Source organism: Diplotaxodon limnothrissa, linkage group LG20 (assembly GCF_057381915.1).
Source record: "Diplotaxodon limnothrissa isolate DT_005_m linkage group LG20, D_limnothrissa_male_GT1.1, whole genome shotgun sequence".
NCBI lineage: Eukaryota > Metazoa > Chordata > Actinopteri > Cichliformes > Cichlidae > Diplotaxodon > Diplotaxodon limnothrissa.
In genome coordinates this window covers 37,299,163-37,324,997 of record NC_140615.1, presented here as the reverse complement: position 1 = coordinate 37,324,997, position 25,835 = coordinate 37,299,163, and the positions used below count along the sequence as shown (strand labels likewise).

The following is a 25,835-nucleotide window of genomic DNA, read 5'->3' as shown; positions in this document are numbered from 1 at the left end:
GATCCAAACACTGATAGTATCAATATCAGTGTTGATATCAGCATTGGATCAATGATAGTGTTAAAATCAAATCACTTTTGTCACATCACCTGTGCAGGTACACTGGTACAGTACATGTGAGTGAAATTGTTGTGTGCGAGCTTCACAAGCAACAGAGGTGTGCAAAATACAATAACATAAGAACAAGCAAAATATAGGAATGGCTAAATCTGAGAATTATATGAATAAATATATGTACGATATAAGAGTGTATGCACATTACTGAATGTGTATACTAAATATGTATATCTACGTGTGTGTGTGTATACATATTTTACAAATTAGAGTTTAAAATAAAATATATAAAATATACAGAGGCTGGTAGTTGGATATTGATATTATTACAGGATCAATGCTGGACTTTGCTTCTCTGCTGTAAGTTCAATACTTTGCTCTCGGTCATCAGAAAGGAAGCATGTAAACACCTCTCATGCTGTCACACTTTGCTCCGCCCCTTCTCAACCACTGAGCCAGCCCTGCTTGATGTTGGCCCACTGAGTCACGTGACTGTGGAACTACTGAATAGCACAGGAGGAAAGAGGTGGCGGAGCAAAGTGTTCCTGCAGCAGAGGAGCGGTGTTTGCACAGACCTGTCTCCTCTCTGATACGGGAGCGACTTAGTGGACTTAGGTGATCGATCCCAGCGTTGTTAAGGTTACCGCTGATATTTGAATCGATCCACCCACTGATCATTTCCTTGCGACGACTCTTTGTGAATGAGGGAACAGTAAAAATAAGCATCTGGTGCTTGTGCGTGTCGTCATTCTGCAAGCACAACACACTTCATGCATCACAAACTTTCATTATTACTGTAAAAAAAAATCCCATTGCTCGCGCTTTTTGAAAACTTTTTTGGGGGGTTGTTGTCGTTGTTTTACAATTCAGTTGCATTAATATAGATAGCCTGCTATTTGTGTGCAATGTATTCATTTATGTTTTCTTGCTGTTTGTATCTAGTGGCTTCTCAGAATATGCATATATTATCTATGTATACATAGATAATATATGAGTCTGATAGCTTTGAAAGCAGAACAAAGAGATGGTGACTACCTGCTTTTTTACTCCCGTGGTACCTCCTCTTTTGCCGTGCACGCCTTGTCAGTGTCCCCGGAAACAGCAGCGGGTTGAGCCCTCCTCTTCCTGCCTGCTCTCCGCTCACTGCTTTAGGAAACGTGGCCTTATCAGGACTCCAGCAGCACAGCGGTAGATGAATGACAGACTCCCCGCTTCAGCTTCCACTTCTATCCGCCTGTCAGTTAACGCCACAGCCTCAACAGACCCCGAAGCCTCTCTGTGTGTGAAGAACAATGTCTGAGGCTGAGCAAATCCCGGCCTCTGCTTCGGAGGCCGCCGCATCGGCCGTCCTGGACGCCCTGAACGCCACGGACTCCAACGGGACCGAGGCGCTCAACGCCACGGCCAAATTCGTGGCCACCCCGGAGGGCACGGCTCTGGCGTACGGCAGCCTGGTCTTCATGGCGCTCCTGCCCATCTTCTTCGGAGCCCTGCGGTCCGTCACCTGCTCAAAATCCAAGGTAACTGTTAGTGGACCCCGGCGTTTGGGTTTGACTTCAGCCCGCCTCTCGTTAGCCTTCAGCGGCTAGCTGCTACAGCTAACGGCTGGCTAACTAGCGGCTCACCAGGACGCTAAAAATAATATTTTTCCAAAACAAATACAGAAGTGGGAGTCGCGATAGAGTTAATTGAAGAATGATGTGCTGAAATTATCGATAAAGTTGGGAAATACGCGTCCAGACTCCGAGTGAAGGTTTAAAGATCCAGCTGTTTGATTTTACCGGTTATTTCCAGATGCTAATTAGGCTTTTAAAGTCGTTATCTGCACTTGTTGCACTCATAACGCTGCGTAGTGGGTGTCGGGTCCTCTGGTGTGTGTCTGTTTAAACTGTTTTTTTTTTTTTTCTCAACTTGTGCTTGTTTGGCGTGTGATGAAAGGATGTGTGCACAGATGTTTATTTACATTTTTCCTAACGGACTTTTACCTGGCTGAGTAACAGGGACCGCTGCCATCCGGGTGGGGAGTAGTAACTTAAAGTTGTAGTAAAAGTTGTACAGTGAGCCGAAAACAGACTGTGCTGAACGGAGTCGTGACATGAATACGAGGTTAAACCGACTGTCAGAAAACGCCAAGCTAGCCTCGTGGTCGTGAACGCATCACCAGGTGATGGAGAGAGACGTGTACTGTTTCTGTTTGTTCTCGTTTTGGGGTTTTTGCAGACATGCGCAGTTAGCTTAAAGTAGAAAAAACCTCCCACATCCTTTGAACGGCCGGGTGGAGGTGATGGAGGTTTTTATTAGTGACTGAGGACGCAACACAGCTGGCAGAAAATCACGTTAATCTGCATAACGGAAGCTGCTAATAACAGCTGTGAAATGAAACCGGCTGCTGTTTCAGGTATCACCAGCAGAGACACACCCTGCTCTAACGGTGCTCTGCCTTTATGGGCGCACTGTCTGGGGATGCATGTTAAAACTACCTGTCCTGCAGCAAGTGTAGGATCTGGTGAAACGGGGAAAATTCCCCATGCTCTGATGCACAAAGTTCGGATTTAAGAGGGAAAAGTCGGGTCATGAAACAGAGTAATGTCTAGACTGAATTCTCAGAGTGGGTGATATCTGTGTGACGGTCCAAGTGAAGGAGCAATATCAGTTTGACCCAGAACCTGATCTGCAACCGTGAGAAGCGTCGAGAGATCAGACACATTCAGAAACTTTAAGACTAGATTAAACTTTGACAGCATGTAGGCCGGAGCTGTCAGGTGTTTTCCGTGTGCTCTGGGACACACCTGTTTCTGATTTTTCCAGAAAAAAGTTTTGATGACGCTCTTGTGGGGATTCTTTAAAAGAGTACTTAGATGCTGAACAACAGTAAGCAGAGTGCATCAGTGCTCTGCAGTGGCACACCCGCCCAATGTTTTTGGCACTATAGGTATTTAAATTTTCAGATTTACACATGACAATGAGACAGAAGAGAATGACTTTAGATGTTGTTTTCTTCTGTTTGTATACAGAAGGCATAAAAACGGGTTTCCGAGCAGAGAGAAATATTCAGTTCCCCTCAAGATGTTTTAATTGGCTAAAGACAAAACAGAAACTAGATGGATTCTTGTCACGTTAGGGACAAATGTACCTTTCCCCTGGTTACAGCACAAGACTAAAACCACTTTTGATGAATTTCAGTTTGACATGAGCTGCTCAGTTATTGTAATGCCAGAAAGCTTCACCTGTCTCTCAGAAATGACTTCAGACTGAACGCTTCACGCTGCTGTCTGTCATGTTTCTCATTTTCTGTCGCTCGTTTCTTTGGTTTTTGACGTTTGCCTTCACTGATGGTTGTAGTTAACGTAGACTCTGTTTTATCTCACTGAGTCACAGCGGGTCCTGTCACTCGCATGTGACGCATCCACAAACCGAGGCGGACGTGTCACGCAGGGGGAATTGCGACATTAATTGAAATGAGACGTAAACAGCAGTAACTAGACTGAAATCATAACCACGGGTGTTCCTTTGGTCTCTTTAATATCAGCGGCTGCTTAACACATTTGCAAAAACAGGAAGCCAATGAAATCTCGCGAGGAAGGAGAGAATGGGCTCGGTGGCCTGAGGCAGGTGTTTCACAAAACAGGATCGTACTCGGTGGGAATGAGATGGATTGAGATCACAATGTTCACAGAATGGAAATAATTTTTCGAAAGGACGCAGTTTCTGTCTTTTCTTACATGAAACTATTACACAGCAAGTATGAGAGTGTCAAGTTTTATTGTCATGTGCAGATAAACCGTGTAGCCACGTTTACCCATAATGACATTCTTTGGCTCCTCAGCTTTACATGAGCAAATAGAAAGTGTGCAGTTATATTAAGAAAATAGCAGGAGTGATAATAATGATAAAGAGAGAAAAGTATTAAATGTTTAGAGATAAAATATATGTTTAAGTTAGTAAAATACATTTATCATTACAAAGTTGAAATGATAATTTGACATGAAATTTCAAAACTAAATATTTAATTTTATGTTCAGTTTGGAAATTTAAAGAACAAAGTAACCATTAAAACGTCAGCTGGTTAGATGTTGAAAACAGCAGGCAGTCTTCTTTCGGGGGACTATTTTTAGTTGTGGATTAATTTTCCAGTGGGTCATTTTGACCCCAACCCTACATTTATACATACTACTGTGAAATTGTCAGTTTGCTAATTCTCCATATGCTCAGTTTCTTCCCACCGTTGTGAGGAAGATGGAAAATAGTTTGAAATATGTGGGTTTTTAACATTATAGGCTTTGTTTTGATTGTAATTTGTAATTACTGCGTAAATAAAGCACCTCATTGGGAGAATTTTCAGTAATGCTGAGAATTTAAATATTTTATAGTTCTTCACAAAATAATTTAAATCTACAAACTGGGTCTTTGTTCACATTTAGTTGGAAACGGAAAAAACAAGGTATGAAAATCAGCCTGACTGTGTTGACTTCATTCAAATGTGTTGTTTATTAAAGCATTACAGAGATACAATGCTATCTGTATATGGCATTAAATGATCCTAGAAAATTGAAATACAGTATTGAATAATTAATTCAAATATTTCACCGTGTTATGGGATGGAGCCTTTAACAGTTATTGCAAAACACATGACAGGGATTTGTGATGTTGCAGAGCTCTGTGTGTGCGCACTTACCAATGGAGGTTTTCTTGATGATGTGTGAACTCTGCAGAAGTTTGACTATAACCCTCCACACAGCGCTCTGCTCACTGTACGGGGATACTTGTCTCATTTTAATACATCTGTGACTTGTATGGCTCTTTCTGTGGCTCCTCAGCGTTTCCTTCTCCTCAGCATTACACGCTCTGCCCTGTGACATTGGGATAGCAACACTGGAGATGAGAAATACCTGGAGCTGGGCTGTAAACCCTCTGGGTGACGACTCGGGTCGTACCTCTGTAGCAAAGATGTGTGTGGGGGGGTTTAAACGCGGTTTTGTGCTGGCGTTGGTAAATCTGACAGAAAGTCTCTGCCTGAGCCTCGGGTGATGTTCAGTTTAAAATCGGCGTCCATGGCATCCTTCCTCTCTTCCTCCGTTCTTCCTCTTTCTCGCTGTTTCTCCTCTGTCAGCCATCCTATAATATGAATATGAGTTCAGATACATCAAAGCTTTTATTCACTGAAGCTTTTGCCCTGTGTAATTCCAGCAATGATGATCTGTTTCCTGCATTGGACACCTGTTTGCTTGCTTTAATTTTGGGCCCTGCTTCCAGCCCTGCTCCTGATTGCCGATCTGATCCTCTCTCTCCCTGTCTGTCTGTGTGCACATCTGTCTGTCCACCCATTCTGTTTGTCTGTCTATCTGTAGGAGCTCGGAGAAAATGATTACGATTCTGGGTTCAGAGTGAGTATGAGAGCCGCTGTGTGCACCAATACACCCAGACACTGTTGGTTTCCAGCACTGACACAGCAGGGATTGCATGAACGCAGAGGTGTTGGGTGGAGCCGGAACAACAAACTGCTCATCAGCTCACGCTTGTTTCAGTGTGTGTGCTGTCCAAAAACAAACAGACATGTGAAATAAAAGGAACGCCTGCAATGGAGAAGAAGAGGGTCAAGAACCAATCAGATTTAGATTTCTGTTTTTCTGCACTGATAAGTTAAAAAAAGATCATCTGCTGTGGCTGATAATCCCAGCTTATTCCTGCCTGATATATTCAACTTTATTGTGTCTTAGTGGGTACAGCTAGCTGCTCACACGCTCTGTAGGCGTTAGAGAAAATGAAACGCGGTGCCAAAAGTATAAACACGTTTTTGAAACAGGTTCAAGATTCTGCTGCAGGATTTCCCAGGAAATTGTCTAAAACTACTTCAGGAAAATTTGTGCAGAAAGGAATTTATCAGAATGGGGGAAATGACGTGTCTAAATATGAAGGTTGAGTGAAAGAAAATACGAAATTTAAGAGTAATGTGCATTTTGATGGCCGCATTAAACTGTCCTCAAACCATCAGCACGGCATTTCATGGGTGACGTAAGGAATTGATAACGCTACGTGAACTTGATTACTTTAAACGGCCTCTTTGGTTCGGCAGTCGCACACAGACCGCGGCGTCTGGATTACATGCAAAGTTCCACTGAAGCTTCACCTGCGTCCCGACTGCACTGATCACTTAGTCTGGTTCAGGTTCATGCAAATTGTAAGCCAGACTTTAACAAAAACAAATTCAAAGCAGCACATAACACAGACTGGGGGGGGATGTTGGCAGGAAGTCCTACAGCAATGCCAGGAACCAGTTTCATGCACAGAGGACTCGTTAAAGAAGCCAAAACCACAAACACAGCCTGCAAATAGAATAACGGCTTAAAGTAGAAAATACTTCTGAAAGGGAGTAAAAATGACTGGACTCAGTGGAGCCCAAACACTGGTACATAAAACGCACAACCTCACAGTACTGAGGTTTATTTTTAGAATATATTAACTGTGCAGGAAGGTTCCTGCGACTAACCTCGTCCTCATGTAGATCTTAGCAGCGTCTAACTCGCACTAACACGGTGTTACTTCAGCCTGTTTGCTAACAGCTGTGTGTTTGTGGTACATGTAACTCATAGGGGTGCAACGATATTCGTATCGATATTGAACCGTTCGATACAGTGCTTTCGGTTCGGTACGCATATGTATCGAACAATACAAAATTTGTAATTTATTTTATCAACTTTCCTTCTGACGATGCTGTCTGTGTTGAGCGCTCAGTGAATCTGCGTTCGACTACTCCGCCTAGGGTCGACAGTGCAGCCTAGGCGGAGTAGTCGAACGCAGATTCACTGAGCGCTCAACACAGACAGCATAGTCAGAAGGAAGAGCGCAGGGCAAGCTAGCGAGACAGAAGTTAAGCTCTCCTTACAACATGGACCTCCCCCACCCTCATTCAGATCTGGCGTTTGGAATTATTTTGGTTTTCATGTGACGTATGACCCTGAAGGTAAGCGAGTCATGGACTAAAGTAAAACAGTATGTTGGATGTGCCACTCAATGCTCAATTACATGGGTGGGAACTAGTGTGTTAGCGCAGTTAGCTCGTTAACGTGTTGGCTGTCTAGCCCCATGCACGGAGCGATCGGCGGTAGCTCGTTAACGGAGATTTGCCGTGTTGTGGCGTTAAGGTCATTTCAACGAGATTAACCTGAAAGCACTAGTGGGAACACAACGAATATGACTGCACATTTACGCTGACATCATCCTAGTGCAAAGACAAAAACAACAAGCATGCTACTAACTTTAGCCGAGTCATTTAGACAGCTGTTTAATATGCTGCTGAGAATATAGCCCAGAAGAAGCGGATAGTATAGCTTTTATTTTGGAAAGAGCCATTTCTCTGTAATAAACTCTCTTTTCCAAAGATGAGTGATTCCTCAATCAGATACAGGGCTCGCAATATCGCTAGCCCGACGTCCTGGAGCTAGCGATTTTTTTCAGTCGGGCTACCAAAATCTATCTCTTCCCTGCCCGTCGGGCTATTGTAGGAAGGAAAAATATATGTCAATGCTTTTGCATTCTTTCGGAAATGTAGCTGGGTAATTATGTCATTGGCATCGGTGAGCCACTGTCAATATGTGACATATTGAAATCGCGTTTGAATTTGCGCTTGTTTTTTTGCTTTCACTTTGCAATCGTGCGAACTGTGTATAGAGAGCGACAGCACTGATCTGTGAGTGATGATAATTTGTGCACCAATTCCTCTGACATCGTCTTATTAATCGTTAGCTTACTATGCAAACATGACAAGTGAAATCTCCCGCAGCTTAAACATGTGAGAGGTTGATCGCGCAGAGAATCGCTGAGCTTATGTGAGTGCATGTGTAAAAGCAGCAGGAGAAGTTATGACAAATCAGACTATAAGGCAAAAAGAAAGTGCAGCTTTATGGTTTCATGGACAAAATAATTTCTGTGGCTGCAATATGACGAGCTAAATAACCAGGGCTGCACATAAGTGGTCCGCAGGTGCGCATTCGCTGTCAAAATAAAAAACACGCACAAGGGTTAGGGTTAAATTTAAAAACTGTACTTTTGAGTTAAAATATATATTTATAATTTTAATAAATGACAAATTAAAAAGGCATGAACATTTTTTTTGTATCGAAAAAATATCGAACCGTGACACCAAAGTATCGAACCGAACCGTGAATTTTGTGTATCGTTGCACCCCTAGTAACTCAGTCACCTGCAGATTTACTGGTTTCTATAGAAGCTCATGTTGCTTTAAAAACATCTTTAGTTTCAGGAAAGACAGGATGTTACCATTTAGAAAATGTTTGTAATATTAATCCTGCATTTACTGTAAACTTGAGCTTTGGATTATAAAGCATTGGTTTGTGTAGGATTCCTCTCCTTATCCCTCTACATCCTCCTCTGTCCCAGTTTCTGTCTCGGGTGAGTAGATGGAGGAGAATATAGATGGAGGTGACTCTCAGGCTTCTCTCTCAGGGCTTCTGTCAGTCTACAGTAGCTCTTCTTTTCTGTGATCCGACCCGAGTGTGGAAGGACGGCCTGATCGGGAGGAGGACAGGCCTCGGTAGAGACAGGGAGGTGCCCTCTGGCATGTCTGTGGAAACGCACATTTCTGCCATTGTGTAATTATTGCAGCGCTCAAACCCACGCTGGTGTGATGGCTGTATCCTCCAAAGCCTTTTATACCACCAGGAAGTCCCAGCTTTCAGAAGCTTTGTTGCTAAATGATGAATATCCACACGAGCGACGCCTCGATAAGAATCAGATTTTATCACAGAGGCATAGTGTTCAGTGTTCGTCTGTGGGTCTAACTCAGGCTGTCACTGAAGGTTAAACTCGTATCAGTTTGTAGCATGACGTGAAAAACACACTAATATTTACCTGATTTGTGCCCGTGTGCCTGCCATCAGTCCCGGTGAGCACTTGTTGGACAGTTTCTCCTTTCTTTCTTCAGCGATGCTCCACTGTCACCTCCACAGAGGAGGACGCACCGCAGCACGTTATTCTAGTATTTAGAGATTGGCTCAGCTCTGATTACAGCTGCAGTTACTTCAGGCTTTCTAAGCAAAACTGAGTATTTGACCCCCAGCATGACAGCTGTGCAGGCAGGTTTGTGGTGCCTGTGTTGCCTCATTTCACGAGCAGCAGGCGGCGCCTCAGATTAGTTTGTGGTTGCAGAGTGAAGCAACTGCTTATTGCAGTGTTGGCACAGAGCCTCACAGGGCCTCACAGAGCCTCACAGGGCCTCACAGGGCCTCACAGAGCCTCACAGGGCCTCACAGGGCCTCACACGGCCTCAGGGTTAATCCCGGTATTTGGGTTAGTTTAGGCGTTAAACGTTGACAGTAACAGTTACATTACAACACATAAACTGTGGTCCATATAACCCTAATTTAAAATTGATGATCTTCATTTAAAACTTCACTGGTTTCTGTCTGGAGACTAGTTCATCTTCTTTCAGGTTAAATTTGTGATGGGAAGCTTTAGCTTGGTGTGGTCTCACCTGGTGTTTGGATTGGTGTGCACATCCCTGTCTTCTGGTGAACCTTCACCTTACCTGCTCATATTTCTGTCTCCGCTCCGTTTCTCCCAGAATGCAGCCGACATGCCCGAGACCATCACCAGTCGGGACGCAGCGAGGTTCCCCATCATCGCCAGCTGCACTTTATTTGGGCTCTACCTCTTCTTCAAGGTAAGTCGGCGTCTCTTACCTCGGGGAGAGCTGCAACGGTGCATTTCGTCAGATGAGGCTTGTTTCTGATGCTGGACGTGTGCTGTGACGCAGGTATTCTCTCAAGAGTACATCAACCTGCTGCTGTCGGTCTACTTCTTCGTCCTGGGCGTCCTGGCTCTGTCTCACACTATGAGGTACGTCAGAGAACGTGAATGTGTGTGCGAGTGAATCGCTTTGGTTTAACTGATGTTGGAGGTGACTCGACTCTGTTCTTGGTTCTGTCTCTCAGTCCTCTGATGTCCAGAGTCTTCCCAGCATCTTTCCCAAACAAACAGTACCAGCTGCTCTTCACTCAGGGCTCCGGAGAGTCCAAAGAAGGTGAGACCTGCTGCCCGTTCCACCAACGACGGGAACAAACACCGTTTAAAAATACAGTTTAAAAGACCCAGATTCCTAAAAAGAGCAGGCAAATGTTTTTGTTTCACACAAAAAACCCAAAACGTGTTCAAACTGTTTATTGCTCCGATTTAATTCTTAAAGTATTGCACGGCAAAGATGCCAGAGGAAGTGAATTGTTTTGCATATTGCTTTGAAGGAATTTTAGTCCAGTCTTTGGTTTGTGGGGTTTCGTGAATGCGTGGCTCTCTGAAGTCCTGCTGCAGAGTTTCATTCAGACTCGGGTCTGGACTTTGACTGGGTCGCTGCTGCACGGTGATTCTTTTCTTATTCTGTTGGAGATTTGCTGCTGTGCTTGGATCCTCCTCTGGACCAAATGTTAGCTCAAGCATTAGCTATGAGACAGACGACCTCACGCTTGACCCCAGAATACTTTGGTATAGAGAGGACCTCACGCTCGGCTCGATGATTAAATCGCTGCTGTGCTGCCGGTTGGTGTGAGATGTGTGTGCTGCTGTGGATTATGTCATCGTTCCTTCAGATGAAGCTTCCCTAACCTAAGCTGTGCTTTCTTTTTCTAACTGTGCTGTCATGAACTTTAACCTTTAACATGCTAACTGGGGCCTGTAGAGTCTGACATGGAAAGTTTTCAGATGAATAATTGTTGCCCTCCTCGCCTGTAAAAGGGTATTTTTACGGGTGGATGGGCCGAGGTGACGACCCGAGTTTGAATGCGATAACTCAGGAATGAGGCAACGCAGTATTTTCAAATTCATACCAAAGGTGCAGCTACTAATCTCGAATGAGTTAGAATCTCAGTGACCTCAGAGGTCTGAAAATCTCTGTACGTAGGTTTCAAAATGATACCAAAGGTGAATTTAGGACGGGCTGTCGAACTGCAGGCCTCGAGGGCCGGTGTCCTGCAGGTTTTAGAGATCACCCCAGGTCAGCACACCTGAATCAAATGACCAGTTCATTACCAGGCCTCTGGTGAACTTCAGGACATGTTGAGGAGGTCATTTAGCCATTTACATCAGCTGACACGTCTAAAACCTGCAGGACGCCGGCCCTCGAGGCCTGCAGTTCCCCATCCCTGAGTTAGGAGGAGGCTGACAGATGGCACTAGCAGCCGTCAGTATTTTTTAATTTTAGAATGATGGACTTTGTTGCTGATGATCACTTAATGAAGTGCATTTAACTATCAGCGCCTGGCTGCCACTTACCCTCTGAGGTCCCTTTGAAGCAGTAAAGAAACACATGATCTGTTTATTATGTCTTGATGTATAAAACCTTAGAACAGTGAATGTTGTTTCTCTTTGTCAGGACGATAATGTTGCTGTACAGGTTCATCTGCACGAGTAAAGTTTTAGAGTAAATCTTCTCGTTGAATCGTGTTTACTGAGGAAGCGACAAACGGCCTCAGTTAAAGTTTATTAGGTTGAATCTGTCAGAGCTGTAAGCATCTCTGTATAAATGTGGTTTATTGAACGGCCTTTTGAACCCGATTTAGGTCTCCTGACGTCTTTCACATTCATGTCTGACCTGCGTCTCTCCATGTCTCTACAGAAATAGTCAATTATGAGTTTGACACCAAGAACCTGGTGTGTCTGCTCATCAGCAGCGTGGTGGGAGTCTGGTACCTGCTCAAAAAGGTAAAAGTGACACGTGCAGCACACAGAGCTGAGCATAGCTGTGAGCTCCGACATGGCTGAGCTTAGATCTGTGGGGTAATGAATTATTTATGAAGCCCTAAATGACAGTAATGGTTAATCCACAAACATGTGCAAGTTTATAATCAAAGTGATATTTAATGTTCATGGTGTTAAAATCTTGTTTTTGTTGTTCTTGAATTTTTCAGTTTACTCTTTTACATAAAAGCAGTAAAAACAGTGAAGCACGTTATTATTGTTTTTTCATCAAGATGCCAAATTAGTTATTTACTGAGTAAATAGCTTTTAGTGCTTATGTTTGATTCCTTCTGGTGTGAAACAAAGAAAATCGACAGATTTTAAAATGTTTCCTGTTTTTCCGACAGATGGTATAAAATGTAAGCTCTAATTATTTCCATCAGAAATGATGTTCCACGCTGTGACATAGAGCTGAAATCTGTAATGCGATCGAAGCCTGCTGTCAGCTTCACTTTTGGCTTCTACCGTAATTATTATTTAAAGAATAATGAGGATAAAACCTCTGAATCCAAACTCGTTTATTTAGCTGAGACTAAAGAACATCTGGTCAACATCTGTATAAAGGATTCAAAAACAAAAGGATTTGTGTAAATGTGTTCGTCTCAGCCGCTCAGATGCGTCATTTTGTGCTCACGTGTGCGTGTGTATTGTGACATCACAGCACTGGATAGCCAATAACCTGTTCGGGCTGGCGTTTGCCCTGAACGGAGTGGAGCTGCTCCACCTGAACAACGTCAGCACCGGCTGTATCCTGCTGGGGGGGCTGTTCATCTACGACGTCTTCTGGGTGAGTAGATCACGTGTCCAGCTCAGGTAGTCGTACGGAAACGTTCCAGAAGATTCGAGCTCAGCTCTGTCATGTCCAGATGTTCAGTTTCAGCACTTTGACACAATCCAGATGTTCCAACAATGACCCAGCATGAACACAGCTGCACATCATCCTTATTCTGTGTGTCTCCAGGTGTTTGGGACCAACGTCATGGTGACTGTTGCCAAGTCATTTGAAGCACCAATCAAATGTAAGTGCTGTGTATGACCGTGTCAGTCAGTTTTAGCTCCTGCTCTTCATAGACTTCACCCAGCTGACCTCCTGTCCTGCTGTGATCTCCCCCACCCGTCTTTGCTCCACTGCAGTGGTGTTTCCACAGGACTTGTTGGAGAAAGGTCTGGAGGCCAGTAACTTTGCCATGCTGGGACTGGGAGACATTGTCATCCCGGGTATCTTCATCGCTCTGCTGCTGCGCTTCGATGTCAGGTAACACTCGGTCCTCTTTCCTCTCAGCTGCTTCGTTTCCTTTGTTTTCTCTCATTTGTGGGATTTAAACAAGATGAATGTTCTTTATTCCCTTTCATGTGAAACCGTCTTCTACCTGCAGCTTGAATAAAAACAGCAGGACGTATTTCTACTCCAGCTTCCTGGCCTACATCTTTGGACTGGGCCTCACCATCTTTGTCATGCACACCTTCAAACATGCACAGGTACGAGGCTTAAAGCGCAATCACTCTTCTCAACTTTGTTTTGTTCAGTCTCTTCTCAAAACAGCCTCTTTGCAGCCAGTCGCATCAGCTCATTTTGAGGACTCGCAGTTACGGGCATTTGAGTTCATGTTGGACGATTCACGTTAGCAAACGCCGCATCGTTTGATAATTTAGTCTAAATCGTGATCGAGATTAAAATTCGATTTGTTGTGTATCCCAGAGTTCTTCCTGCGTTCTGTTTGCTGTTGTTCCTTTCAGTCTAATTTATTCAAGCAGAATACAGACTTTAGTCTACTCAATGTCCAGAACTGCTCTTGAGCCAGGCTGAATGTTGTCGGGGAGATTTCCAGAGAGCTTTGAATAGGAGAGAGGCTCCGATTTAAGGGTTGGGACCTTTGTGTTCCTGCGTTATTCCTTTTATCATCAGTGCAGTAAAGCTTCGAATTTCCAGTTTAAACCACCTCTGGGACCCTGAAGCTCCCCATGTGAAGCCGATGAAAACCACATCCTGTCATACCGACCAGAGTTACAGTCAGCTAATCTGCTCTCTTTTTTTCCTCTTATTTAAACAACTGATAATTGGTTGCCAAGAACATGAGGTTGATGAAATGGCTGCAGTGACTCTGTGTTCTCACTGGTCGGGACCTTTAACTTCAGCGTCCGTCCTTTGTCTGACGTGGAGTCTGTTTCCTGGAAGCGGACTAAACGTTGGCTTTATTAAAACTGGGACAAACATGAAGTCTGATTTTGTGAGCAGCTTATTAAGTGAAAAGTCTGAAGTTTTAATTTTCTGGAAAATCTGCTGTAGGTATTAAATTTGTACAGGGTGTGTTTAAGAAGCCGCAGCCAATAAAGCTTTAAGGATTTACTCGTCGCTCACGGCTGTTTGTTGTTGTGCAGTTTATTTATTTACAGACCAACATCCAAACAAGGGAAAGACACCATTAAATGCTGTGCTGCTGTATTTAGGATTTACAGTTATCATTTACTTAAAAAAGACCCGATGATGTTGCCCGTCTCAGTTTTAATGATTGAGGACGTTAAAAGCTGTTAAATCTGTGTGTCCAGCCCGCCCTGCTGTACCTGGTGCCCGCCTGCGTCGGCTTCCCCGTCATCATAGCGCTGTTCAAAGGAGAGCTCACAGAGATGTTCAGGTGAGTAACCACGGTGACCAACCACGGTGAGGCAGCAGGGCCGAGCTTGTTTTAGCAGGAAAACATGTTTCTGAAGTCTGAACATACGTTTGCACTAAAATTAACGAGCTGAGAGATTTATTTGTAATTACTGAAATTAGACTCATGAGGATTCTTTGTTTAGTGGATTAAAGGTTCAGAATCTCATGCCTGGCGGGCTGAAACCCTATTGGCTGTTTATTCCAGAATGAAGCTCTGTGATTGGACAGATTTCTTTCTTTTCTTTTTTTCTTCGGGTATAATGTAAAATTTAAAAGTGTGATCTATCGACCAATGACACTGAAGCATTTCTGTTATTAAATGCACCAAAGTGCACGTCTGCTAAACCACATTTCTTTGTTTCATTTAAGAATAAATAAGATTTGGACCTTGACTTCAGCACAGACAACCTCGGGGCCTGATTTAATGATAGAGTTTTAAAAACAGGAGCACCTCCTCAGTTTTTAAAGGATCTCTCAGTCTGGAGTTTAGTCTGCGCTGCAGGAACCGCCGAGGTTCTCCGAGCAGCAGTTTCCATGTTAAATGCAGAGTCTATGACGGCTCCTTTGTATGTTCAGGTGCTTCTGTCAGCAGACTGAGGGTCTCCTGCTCATCGACCTCATCATTTCACTCCCTGCTCCCATGTCTGTTTTGTACTTTCTCTTACATTTTTTCCCACCTCTCTTCTTCCACCTTTCCGGTCGGTCTTTATCCTCCGTCCTCCTCGTTTGTCACGGCAGTAGAGCTCTATAGTAACTTAGACCTTTAGAGTTTAAGATGATTTACCACACTCTGTCGTTGCCTCCTTTCTTTCTCACTACTTTTATCATCTCCTTTTTCTTTCTCTGTATTTTTCTTTTATCTCCTCTGTGTCTCCATTTCCTTCCTCTGCTCCCCGTGTCCCCCCCCCCCCCCCCCCCCCCCCCCCCGTGGTTAGCTATGAGTCTTCAGAGGAAGTTCTTCCCACCTCTCCCAGACTTACTTCCTTTCCAACCGTCAGCGGCTCTCCCGCAAGCCTGGCTAGCTCCATGGATGCCGTCTCTGTGGCGACAGGCTCCTCCCCGCGCCACCGCAGATTACAACCCACCTCGATGTAGAAGCCCCGCCCCTCTATCTTTACTGTCCCCTTCTCTGTCTCACCTGGGCAGGTAAAAAGCCCATTAATGAGCCCATTAACCTGCTTACATGAAACCATCGCTCCATCAGATTCACCTTTTATAGCATTAATAAAATCATGAAGGAGGAAAAATTCAGCTGATCCAAAGGTGGGGTGTTGTTAGCTTGATTAGCACTGGTAAAGCAGACAGGTGCAGTGCACAGACACAGGTCGCTGCTAATTAACCGAGAAATGAAACACGATGATACTGTTTGTTCCACCGATCTTTACAAACGCTGCAAAGCAGCTGCACCCGTAACTTTAGGCCTCGAGAAAAGCCAAATGGGTGAGTTATTAGAAAAGCGATCGCTCACCTTTCAGTTGTTTTAAGGTGGAGATTGGCGAGAATCCAAACTGTTTGAATCGGGGTGTTTGAGCCTCCAGAGGCCATTAGAGGAACTGCAGCATTGGATTCATATTCGTGAAACACACTAACATCGTCCTTCTTCTCTTCTTCAGGTATGAGGAGTCATCTGAGGAGACTAAAGAGGAAGCGACAGAATCAGAGAAGAAGGACCAATAATATCCATGTCGCCCCCACCCCCTGCCCTCCCTCCTCCTTCAAACACTTTTCATCATCAGCCTGCTGCCACCACATTTCACTGAAGCCCCGCCTCCTCCAGTCTCTCCAGCTTGTCAGCCAGGGGAAACGGGGCTCATGTTGCCAACGCGTTTGTCTCTGATAACCACGGGAGCGGCCGCCGACTGTTACCCGTGGTTACGACTGCCGTCGCGCTGCCAACGATGATGTTTGTAATTATTAAAAGTCGTTTTGGGACCCGGTGCCTACCACGAATCCTCTCACACAGGACCACGAAGTGGCGTGTCAGGGAACACCTGTCCAATCGGATCTCATCATGTGTTTGCAGCTCGCCGCTCAGATAGGCAGAGAAACGAGAAGGAGCGCCTGTTTTAGCCTTTACACGGCCCCGAGCGTGGACGAGTCGGACGGAAAAACGAGCGCTGCTGCCATTTTCTTTCTTGTTTGTTACTTTTTTTTTTTTCTGAAACCCTCAAACAAAGAACCGCTGACGATTGTGATGATCCCCAGAATCTGATCCTGTAAAAAAGTCTGGAGGCGTGGGAACTCTCCAGATGTGGTTCTTTGTTTCCGGGTGTCTCCGCTCACCAGGCGCTGCTCACACTGCCGTCTGCTCCGTCAGCATCAGCTTCTTCTACTGGTTTTATCTGTATTTGTTTCTTATAATAGGCCAGAATTTTAAGAGGGGAAACCCCGGCTAACAGGTTCAGTTTTTTAGGTATACAGTTATGTTGTCATTTGTTAAAGCTGTATTGTGTTTACATCCACTTGTCTCCATGCTGACTGTACATGTGAGTTCTCCCTGTCTGTCCAGCTGTTTGCCAGAGAATAAATCTGCTTTCCAATCAGACCTGTGGTGCTAACGTGGCTTCAAGTTAAACCCTGCAGCTGTAGGTCGTAGGGCCGTACAGCTGAGGCTGAGAAAGGAAGTAGAAACAGTCCGAGTATTATAGGTTTTTAACCTAAAATATGGTTCCTGTTCCTGACGAGGATCAAGTAGTTGGTTTGTTTTGGAATTAGGAAATTGGAGGTGAATTGGTGCACAGATGAGAGCTAATATCGTAGACACGTCTATAAAAGATGAAAGAGTTCCAGTTGTATAATGTGTTGGATTAGTTAGATGAATAGTTTATGGCTCTTCCCCAAAGTCAAGAGAGCTGCAACAAAGTCCCACGAGGCTCATCCAGTCTTAAAAGCTTCCCTCTGAAATTCAAGAGAAAGTATTAATTTAGTTTTTGTTTTTTTTCTTCAAAAAACACAACGCAGGTTGTTTGCTATAAAGCGTTGAGGCCAATGTGTGACCAGCTGCCACTGGGACACAACTGAATACAAGAGCAGCAAATTTAGCTCAGTAATAACAATCCAACCACCACCTCTCGCCCAATGGTAGCTGGGATAGACTCCAACCTGCCTGTGAACCTGACAATAAGCAGAAGAGGATGAATGGATATAAATTTATATAAATATTTAACTTACATACTTGAGTAAAACTGAGTTGCTGTTATCGCTGCAGCCCACACGTTAGCAATCATTGGTCTACGGCGTCGGTCACTAGCTTAGTTTAAATGTGAAACAGCAGGTTTGACCCGTCTGTGGCCAGTGAGCACGTCAGACCTGCCCTCACTGATGCCACAGTGGCTGTCCATCTTTTATTTACAGTCTCTTATGAAGGTTCTGGAGCTTTATTGCTCAGACGTGTAACAGATACACTTTTTGTGGTGACAGAAAAATGCCAGTGTGGTTTTGTGGAAAATGTTTAGAAACCAAAAGCACAGTTTGGATTTCTTTGTTGAAAACGAGGGGGCGACTTGAACTCCAACTGTGGTTCTTTAGTGAGAATAATTAGTTATAGCTCCAGGTGTGAATACTGCAGTGCAGCCACTCGTAATAAATAAATAATGATGACAAAAAGTAGTTAGAAACTAAAGGTACAAAATATTTTCCCTCAATTTCGCTCCTTGCTGTCCCTTTCAGTTGGAGTGTGTCTGGAATTTAATCAGCTGCACAGGTGAACTTTTTCCTGTGTGGATAAATAAAAACTGGATTCTTGGTTTTCAGTCTTAAAGTTCTGGCCTGTGAGAGAAGAAGAGCAAAAGGAGGAGGCGGCAGACTGAACTGCCTTCACTGCCCAGCAAGAGGCATCATTCTCACACCTTATTGGTGAAAAGGTGCAATGGGAGGAGCTCCGTGGCTTCTTCGTTTGATAAGCAGTGAGAATGAGCCCAGGAGGCAAAGTGTCACAGGGTGTTTTACAAAAGCATCCTCAAACTAGGATCAAACTCAGAAAAATAGCCAAAAAGAATTCAGCAGAATCGGAGACATGGTGACTGTTGGCCTGTGTTACAGGTTCATTTCCAAAATCTGCTGCTTGAAACTGCATTTCCCATAATGTCAACATATCCTACAACTGTTTCCACGGGATAAGCCAGTGAGCTTAACCTAATGCAAGTACAACTGCAATTTAATGTAATTCAGAGTTTCAAAGTAAAGGTTTAAACGGAAAACGGTCCTAACTTGTTTTTAAATAAAATCATATGCAGTTGCAGATAATTACAAAGTTTTCGGATGCTTGGAAAAACCCTGCCTAACTGAACATAATCAGCCTCACGTTAATACTCTCAATGTTATTGATTGTTATGGATGCTTTATTAAGAGATGCACAGTTTTGTATCAATGTAAAAACAAAATGCTCTTATTCAGCTCAGTGAAGTTCAGTAGCCACTTAATTTTAAATATAATGTACCTGAAATTGTTTTTTTTTCTTCCTCTCTGGTTGTATTTGTGGTGGCGGCCGTTTTACGGCGCCAACTGTATCCGTTTTATTTGCAATAAAACTTTTGGTGTTTTGATCACCGCATAGAGAAGCATAACCTTTGAGTCTGGCTGCTTCTATGACTCCTCATCCACTGCTTGTATGTTCACCTTTAGAGATTTGGTGCTTAACAATTTAATTACTTGGCAAAATAGCACCTGAAAAAGTGCATTTTTTTTATTATCACGACAAAGTTCATTTGTTTGGGCATTTATACATATACTAAACTACATTGTCTTGTTTTGAGAACCACGGAGTAGCTACAATAGATCTCTGAGGAACTCCTAATTTGGGGAGATAATATATTTGAGGCTTGTAATTTGATTTAAATCTGATGTCTGACAATGGTAAACTCACTGATAAATTGGTTTTAAATTTGTCTTTTGAGGCTTTAAAAATATGGAAATATCATGGAAAATAAAATTGTTTAACATAAATTTGAATGTTGATGCCAAAAAATACAAATAATCCTATCTCTGATGCTCTAGTAAAATTAAAACAGTAAAGTGTCTGGCTTGGAAAGAAACTTAAGTCCAGTCGCTTTCTTTGCGACTTCCTCAAACGAAAGCAGTTTTAATGTCTTTTAGGTCCCTAGACACTTTTACTTAGTTTTATTGAATTATTTACTAGATTTGGGGAACAAACTTCACTTTTCTGAGGTGTCTCTGTGCCAAACACATGCCACTTGTAAGAGAAAATTCTAGAGCCATCTTTATGTGGCGTTTTAACGGACCGTTTATCATTTAACTTTGACGGTCACTGAAACTGTAAGTGTAGGATTAATATTGGAATTTGTTAAAAACAAATAAATGAATTTACCTCAAATTTCGGTTTTAAAATTTTTTTCACTCTGGCTATTTTTTGTCGTTTTATCTTGAAATCCGATACCCGGAAGTCTTACTACGTTTCCGGTTGCCGATGCTAACGGTGCACGGTCGTTTGCTTCTGGCCAGTTTTAGGTTTTGCCTTAATAATGGGAGAAGCTGATGTGACGCTGAACCAGACCGACGAGAAGCCGCCGGATTCGGCGTTGGCTCCCGGAGAGGACTCGGTGGTGTGGAGCCACGAGGTGGAGGTGTGCCTGTTCCACGCGATGATCGGACATAAACCAGTCGGTAAGACCAGAGCTAACGTTAGCATGCGGCTAGCTGGAGCATCTCCTCTAGTTAAACCAGTTTAACTTGGACTGCTTTCAGGAGCCTCTGAATCAATATGTAAACACTAGGAAACCGTTAATTTCAGTTTATTGCAATAACAGGTGTTTAATGGAGGATGCTTATTTAAAAAGTTAAAAACCAGCGATTTCGCCTTGCAGGTGAGACACTTAGGTTAGCAGGTCAAGAGTGAAACTGATTCTAAGGAGGAAAACGATTGTTAATTGTGTTTGGCAGGACAGAGAACCCAAAGAGGGAATTACACGCTGACTTCGAGATAAGTTGAATAAAAATCGTGAGATCAGCTGAGCTGTGCGGACTCTGAGGTTTACTGCTCTTTGTTTGTTTACTTCACTGCATCCAACCCATGGCCAGTATTAAGGAAGCCTAACCTAACTCATATTACACCGATACCTTTGACCAAACCTAACAGTGCTCATCAACACCACAATCAGATTTAACCAACTGCTGCCTTTGTTTCCTTTAATGACGTCGTGTGTTAGTGTTGATCTCATCAGTATTTGAGTTCCTCTTTGTTGGAACAGGTCTTGATCCTTATGTTACTTTGGAGTCTTACTGCTGTTACAGTCCAACTCAATTTACTTGACTTCTTTTAAGGGCCCACCACTGTTGCTTTTAACTTTTCTAATATTGTTTTTGCATTTATGCATTTTGAATTTATTTATTTATGCATAAAATACCTTCATACCGTGTACATTGTAACCCATTTTTGTAATAGAGCTATAATATTGCCTTCTGGATTAGGGCTGCCACAAACGATTATTTTGATAGTCGACTAGTCACCGATTATTTTTGCGATTAGTCGACTAATCAGATCATCATCCATTGGATGTAAAACGTGCAGCTTATTGCACCAGCAGCATCTGCTCTTATATAACTATCATTAGCTTACAGCTTGAAGTGTTTAAGGTCTGTGCTAACTAAAAATAAAGACAAGATGATAGTTTATTCAATTTTAATGAAATTTGCAGATTGTTTCAGTGAAGTTTAATAAACTCCTTGCTATCTAAAATATAACAGGACACCGGAGTAAATTCTCGAGCATCTCACACTTCTGATAATCAGCTGTCTGCTTGACGTTTATTCAGCTGTGTAAAAACTATAACTATAACTGATTTACTCAGGAACAAATAAAATACTAAAAAAGCCAAACAATAACATTTGTAAGTTATCTAAGTGACTCATATATCATGTTTAACCTGAGTAGGAAAGATTGCGGTGGGTTTGAAAACGATGTGCTGGGAGTCCGGTGTTCTCACGGCTCTAGTTAGCCTTGCCCCCGCCTAGCTAACGAGCTAGTGGGTAACAGACGTCTCCGAAAACGTCGGAGCGCTTTTGAAAATATGTGGTGTCCTGATAAACTGAGCAGATATTTGAGGTTTACACAGCTACATTCTCGCCTGAAAATATGTTAAACGTTTATTTTGTGACCCAGAAAGAATAATAAGAGTAATATTAAAACTAACTAGCTGCCGCCATTGTTGGAAACTGAGCTGGGCTGCGCTATGAATTCTGGGACACAGCTTCTTCTTCTTCGGGGTTTAACGGCAGCTGGCATCCTTGTACATGCAGTGCTGCCATCTTCTGTTTCAGTCCATTATTACACTCTTAAATCCTGCTACTTATTCCTGCGTCTATCAGGATCTTACAAAGCTTCAAACGACGCGTCGACTATTAAATCAGTCGTCGACGATTTTGATAGTCGACGTAATCGTGGCAGCCTTATTCTGGATGGATGCAAACTGCATTTAGTTGCCTTGTACTTGTGACATGTGCAATGACAATAAAGTTGAATTCTATTCTATTTCCGGGTAAAATAAAGTCCAGGTGTTTGGAAAACTACACCACTTTTCTTGTGCGTCCAGCCTGGTTCCTCGCTGTGTGAATGGTTGAATGCAGTGTGCAGTTGAACATGCTTTGAGTGCTCAGTAAATGTGGAAAAGAGCTGTTTAAGTTCCAGTACAGTTACAGTTTCACTTCATATTTTTCCAATTTTTTTTATTTTTATTTTTGCTCCTGCAGTTTTGTAAGAGTAAAAAAGTTCAAAGAAGTCATTTAAAAATCCAATTTTGGATTTATGTGTAAACAGAGTGACTCAGTATTTTCAAGAAAGAAAACTCTACAAAAAAGAAGAAAGGTGTATAAAGTAGAGAAGCTAAGTCCCTCTAACTGAGGGAGGAGGATTATAAAGGATTTGGGTTCCTCTATAAAATACAGCTAATATGAAAAGTTATGGTCCAATAAATGTACTGATCTGGCTTAGCTGGCCTGTAGGTGGCTCCGTCAGACTGCAGGAAGGCAAAAGAGCTGATGCGTTAATGTGTTTCCTGGGAAAAAACAGTGACCATGATGCAGTGCATGCTGTGTGTCTCTGTCTGCAGGCGTGAACCGTCACTTCCACATGATCTGCATCAGAGACAAGTTCAGTCAGAACATTGGACGGCAGGTCTCCTCCTCCGTCATCTGGGACCACCTGGGAACGATGTACGACATGCAGGCGCTGGTGAGGACGTACACACACATGCTGAGTGTTTGTTACATGCCGCGCTGAACGCGGTCATCACCACTGAGACTGTCATTTCTCTGTGACGCAGCACGAGTCGGAGATCCTGCCGTTCCCAAACAACGAGAAGAGCTTCTCCCTGCCCGATGACATCATCCAGGAGGTGAAGGAAGGTGAGGGAACTGCCGTCAGAAATGCAGCTTTTTTAAATTGTTTACACCAGTACAAAAAAGTTAACATCGTTTCTTTGTCTAAACGGACGCTAATTTGTGCGTTTGTAGGGAAGCTGGGCTCAGAGGAGGAGTCCAAAGAGGAGTTCAGGATGGAGAGAGAACCTCCAGCTACACATGAAGAAGGTACCAGACTGTCTCGCATTTAAGGTGCAGTCAGCTGGGGCGTCCTGGCGCCTCAGCGGTTCTTTTACACTTAAATTCAGAGTTAGCTGCTCGCTTTCAGACACATGTGCATGTGATCCACTGGGTTTAAACAAATAATGCACAGCTTGATATAATCAAACATATATTTCTGACCTCTCCTCACGGAGAGCATTTTGATACATTTTGATAGCATGTGAAGTCTGAAAAGGTTAAACCGACTCAGAGCGTCAACCATGTGTAAGGCTTGGAGGTTTCATTGGGAGCTGCTAGAGTTGGTCGATCCGCTCTGTAGTCCAGTCGTTCCATCACACCTTACACCCTCCAGCTGCTTCTGCTCGCTGAGCAGATGATAGTGACACTTGCAGAAGTTTGTAAAGTCAGACTTTGGTCAGAGCACAGCGCCCACTAGAGGACGTCTGGCCGTCGGGCGACCCTCGTGATGTCTGTTTCTGATTGTTTGGTCAGAGACATCAGAGACATTCTCACCAGTGTCCTGCTGGAGGTCATGTTGTAGCTCTGGCTGCACTCATCCTTTTCCTCCTTGGATAAAGGAGCAGATACGGGCCTGGAGGATCCACAGCAAACGTTCTGCTCCAGGTGTCGCCTCGTGCTACCAGTAGTGACACCGACACCAGCCAAGTGTAAATCTAATAAAATCAGTCAGAAAAGATGAGGAGAGATTAAAGTCCCAGCAGTCTTAGAAGAATATAAGCGACGAGGTGAAGTTTGTGCAGTCTGGAGAGTTTAGACCACACCAGGTTTTAATATGATCCTCCGTCTCTCTGCTTCAGGGAGTAACTCCTCTGTGAAGATGTCGGAGCGAACAAGCAGCATTCGGGATAAGGAGAGAGAGCGAGACAAGGAGAAGGGAGGAAGTGACGGAGGATTGTCGTCAGCGGCGACGGGAGGAGGCGGCGGAAGCGGTAGTGGAGGGAAGGAGGCAGAGAAGAGGAAGAGGAGTCGAGCGGCTGAGAAGCTCCTGTCGTCTTCCAACCCGGCGAGTCCGGGAGGAGCCAAGAGGAGGCGCACCTGAGCGGGGGACGGACAGAGACGGAGGAGCGCGGTGGAGAGAAGGAGGTGAATGTTGCTGCTGCCGTCGCAGAAGCCGAGCTTGCGAGCTTTGTGTCGTGTAATCCTGGAGTGAGGTCGTCTAAGTGCTCTCTGTCCTCTTACAGTCGCCCCCTCTGTGGCTGCTCTCTGATTGGCTGCTTGTCACCCGGCACCTGTGCTTTCATCTCATCGTGTGATTACAGTGGGAGGAAGCGACACGTCTGGAAGCGCCTCTGGAGTGTTTTTAGCGTGCAGACAGCTGACCCGACCGCAGCGTGAGCGGCGTGTGTTGTCTTATTGTTTTTAATGCCAAGGTTGGAGTTTGCCCCGAGTCTTGCCTGTCAGGCTACAAAGAAGCCATCCAGGAGTATTGAGCACATCGTCGTAAACTCTGCTACAGTTATGTCCTGTTGTTGTTTCCTGCCTTTTCTTTTACCTTTTTAAAGCCGTTTCACCTTGTAGTGAAGCAGGAAGTGGAAGAACGTTCCAGTTTTCCTCCATTTTCATTTAAACTTTCTCGGTTGTACAGAGGAGTGAAGGAGCCCGGGTGAGACGGGTTTCCAACCTTTACGCTCTTTTCGCTTCAGTAGAAACGAGAGTAGAAGTGAATATTCCAGCGTGCACCTGCGATCAGAGTGCACGCCATGTTCTCACAGCGTGTGAAATACAAATAATTGAGTCTGTTTTATGTTCTGATGATCATCTGCTTAGAGCAGTGGTTTAATGTGACAGGAGGTCAGCATGTTGGCTGTCTGAGCTGCGTGTTTGTTGCTGCAGTGACTGTTTTTAGTTTCTGATCATCTGAAACTGCAATAATTGTGTTTCTCTCTGAACTGGACGTGGCAGCATGTTGTACTTTTGTTTCTGTGTGAGGACACGAGCAGCTCCGAGTGATTCCAGTTATGTTTTTTAATCTTTGTTTCATTTGTGTCATTTGAAAATGCGTCTTCTGTGTATTTAGTTTAGTGTCGGCTTGTTTTGAGGCCACGAGAATCAAATGTTCCCTTTAAGTATTTTTGGGGTGTTAATTTATGGCTGCTGATGAGCTGATGTGTGAAACAGCTGTTTGTGTCATTAAAGCTGAAGCCGAGTCTCCCGTCATTCATCGTTTTCCTGCAAAAATGTTTGTAAAGAGCTGAATGTTTAAACATTAAAACTTCTGCCCCTCTTTTAACTCCAAGTTTGTTTTGTTTTCAACAAAGCGGTCGACCTTTAATGTGAAGTTTCCAGACTGTTCGCCTTCACATTAAAGCTCCACAAAGTCTGATATGTCTGTGAAGGTTCTCAGTCATCCAGGTCATCGTAGTCTAAGGAGCTTGGAAAGAAAAGCGTCTGGACTTCTTTAAGTTGCTTGAAGACGTTTCACCTCTCATCCGAGAAGCTTCTTCAGTTCTAAGGTCAAATGGTGGAGAGTCCCAGATATAAACCTAGTGGGAGTGACCCCCCACAGAGGGACAAAAGGACCCCCTGATGATCCTCTAATCGCCTGAGCCAAGGTGGGAAACTGGGCGTGGGTCCCAATCAGCCAGAGTTTCGGGTGAGCTCATTGTGAAACCTGGCCCCACCTTATCATGCGATTTCCTGAGGTCAGATGGCCCAGGATGTGAGTGGGCGTTAAGGCGTCTGGGAAGGATCTCAAAACTGGATTATAGATGGCAGAGAGTTGGTGTCGTAAACCCCGCCTCTGTTCAAAGATGGTCGCTCACAGTGGACATAGATGCTTCTTTCACTCCTCTTTCAAACCATCTGTCCTCTCTGTCCAAAATGTGAA

At 43.9% G+C, this 25,835-nt stretch overlaps 2 protein-coding genes across 5 annotated transcripts; both read left to right on the top strand.

Annotated features, from left to right (window-relative positions):
• Positions 1 to 1,156: 1,156 nt before the first annotated feature.
• hm13 (histocompatibility (minor) 13) lies at positions 1,157 to 19,008 on the top strand. Of its 4 annotated transcripts, none has more exons than XM_085344557.1 (12): positions 1,157 to 1,574; positions 5,403 to 5,438; positions 9,635 to 9,733; positions 9,827 to 9,909; positions 10,005 to 10,093; positions 11,678 to 11,763; positions 12,461 to 12,586; positions 12,761 to 12,818; positions 12,934 to 13,054; positions 13,176 to 13,278; positions 14,347 to 14,432; positions 16,066 to 19,008. In XM_085344557.1, exons 1-12 carry the CDS (start codon positions 1,347 to 1,349, stop codon positions 16,127 to 16,129), a joined length of 1,179 nt encoding a protein of 392 aa, XP_085200683.1. In that variant the 5' UTR covers positions 1,157 to 1,346; the 3' UTR covers positions 16,130 to 19,008. The 4 variants fall into 4 exon arrangements, with proteins under 4 accessions (XP_085200683.1, XP_085200681.1, XP_085200684.1 ...); XM_085344555.1 differs by lacking the exon at positions 16,066 to 19,008 and adding an exon at positions 15,388 to 15,590; XM_085344558.1 differs by lacking the exon at positions 5,403 to 5,438.
• An 867-nt stretch (positions 19,009 to 19,875) lies between these two features.
• Positions 19,876 to 25,223, top strand: mrgbp (MRG/MORF4L binding protein). The gene is made up of 6 exons (XM_085344740.1): positions 19,876 to 20,074; positions 22,516 to 22,637; positions 22,729 to 22,810; positions 22,919 to 22,993; positions 23,806 to 24,091; positions 24,190 to 25,223. The coding sequence occupies exons 1-5, from the start codon at positions 19,933 to 19,935 to the stop codon at positions 24,045 to 24,047; spliced, it is 663 nt and encodes a 220-aa protein (XP_085200866.1). The 5' UTR covers positions 19,876 to 19,932; the 3' UTR covers positions 24,048 to 24,091; positions 24,190 to 25,223.
• Positions 25,224 to 25,835: the final 612 nt, after the last annotated feature.

Bases quoted from the DNA above. Each gene is read 5' to 3' on its own strand.
- hm13 (XM_085344555.1), top strand. From the start codon at position 1,347: ATGTCTGAGGCTGAGCAAATCCCGGCCTCTGCTTCGGAGGCCGCCGCA. The intron at 9,734-9,826 runs GTAAGTCGGCGT...GCTGTGACGCAG, and splicing joins GGCTCTACCTCTTCTTCAAG to GTATTCTCTCAAGAGTACAT. The intron at 10,094-11,677 runs GTGAGACCTGCT...ATGTCTCTACAG, and splicing joins CTCCGGAGAGTCCAAAGAAG to AAATAGTCAATTATGAGTTT.
- mrgbp (XM_085344740.1), top strand. From the start codon at position 19,933: ATGGGAGAAGCTGATGTGACGCTGAACCAGACCGACGAGAAGCCGCCG. The intron at 22,638-22,728 runs GTGAGGACGTAC...TCTGTGACGCAG, and splicing joins TGTACGACATGCAGGCGCTG to CACGAGTCGGAGATCCTGCC. The intron at 22,811-22,918 runs GTGAGGGAACTG...GTGCGTTTGTAG, and splicing joins CATCCAGGAGGTGAAGGAAG to GGAAGCTGGGCTCAGAGGAG.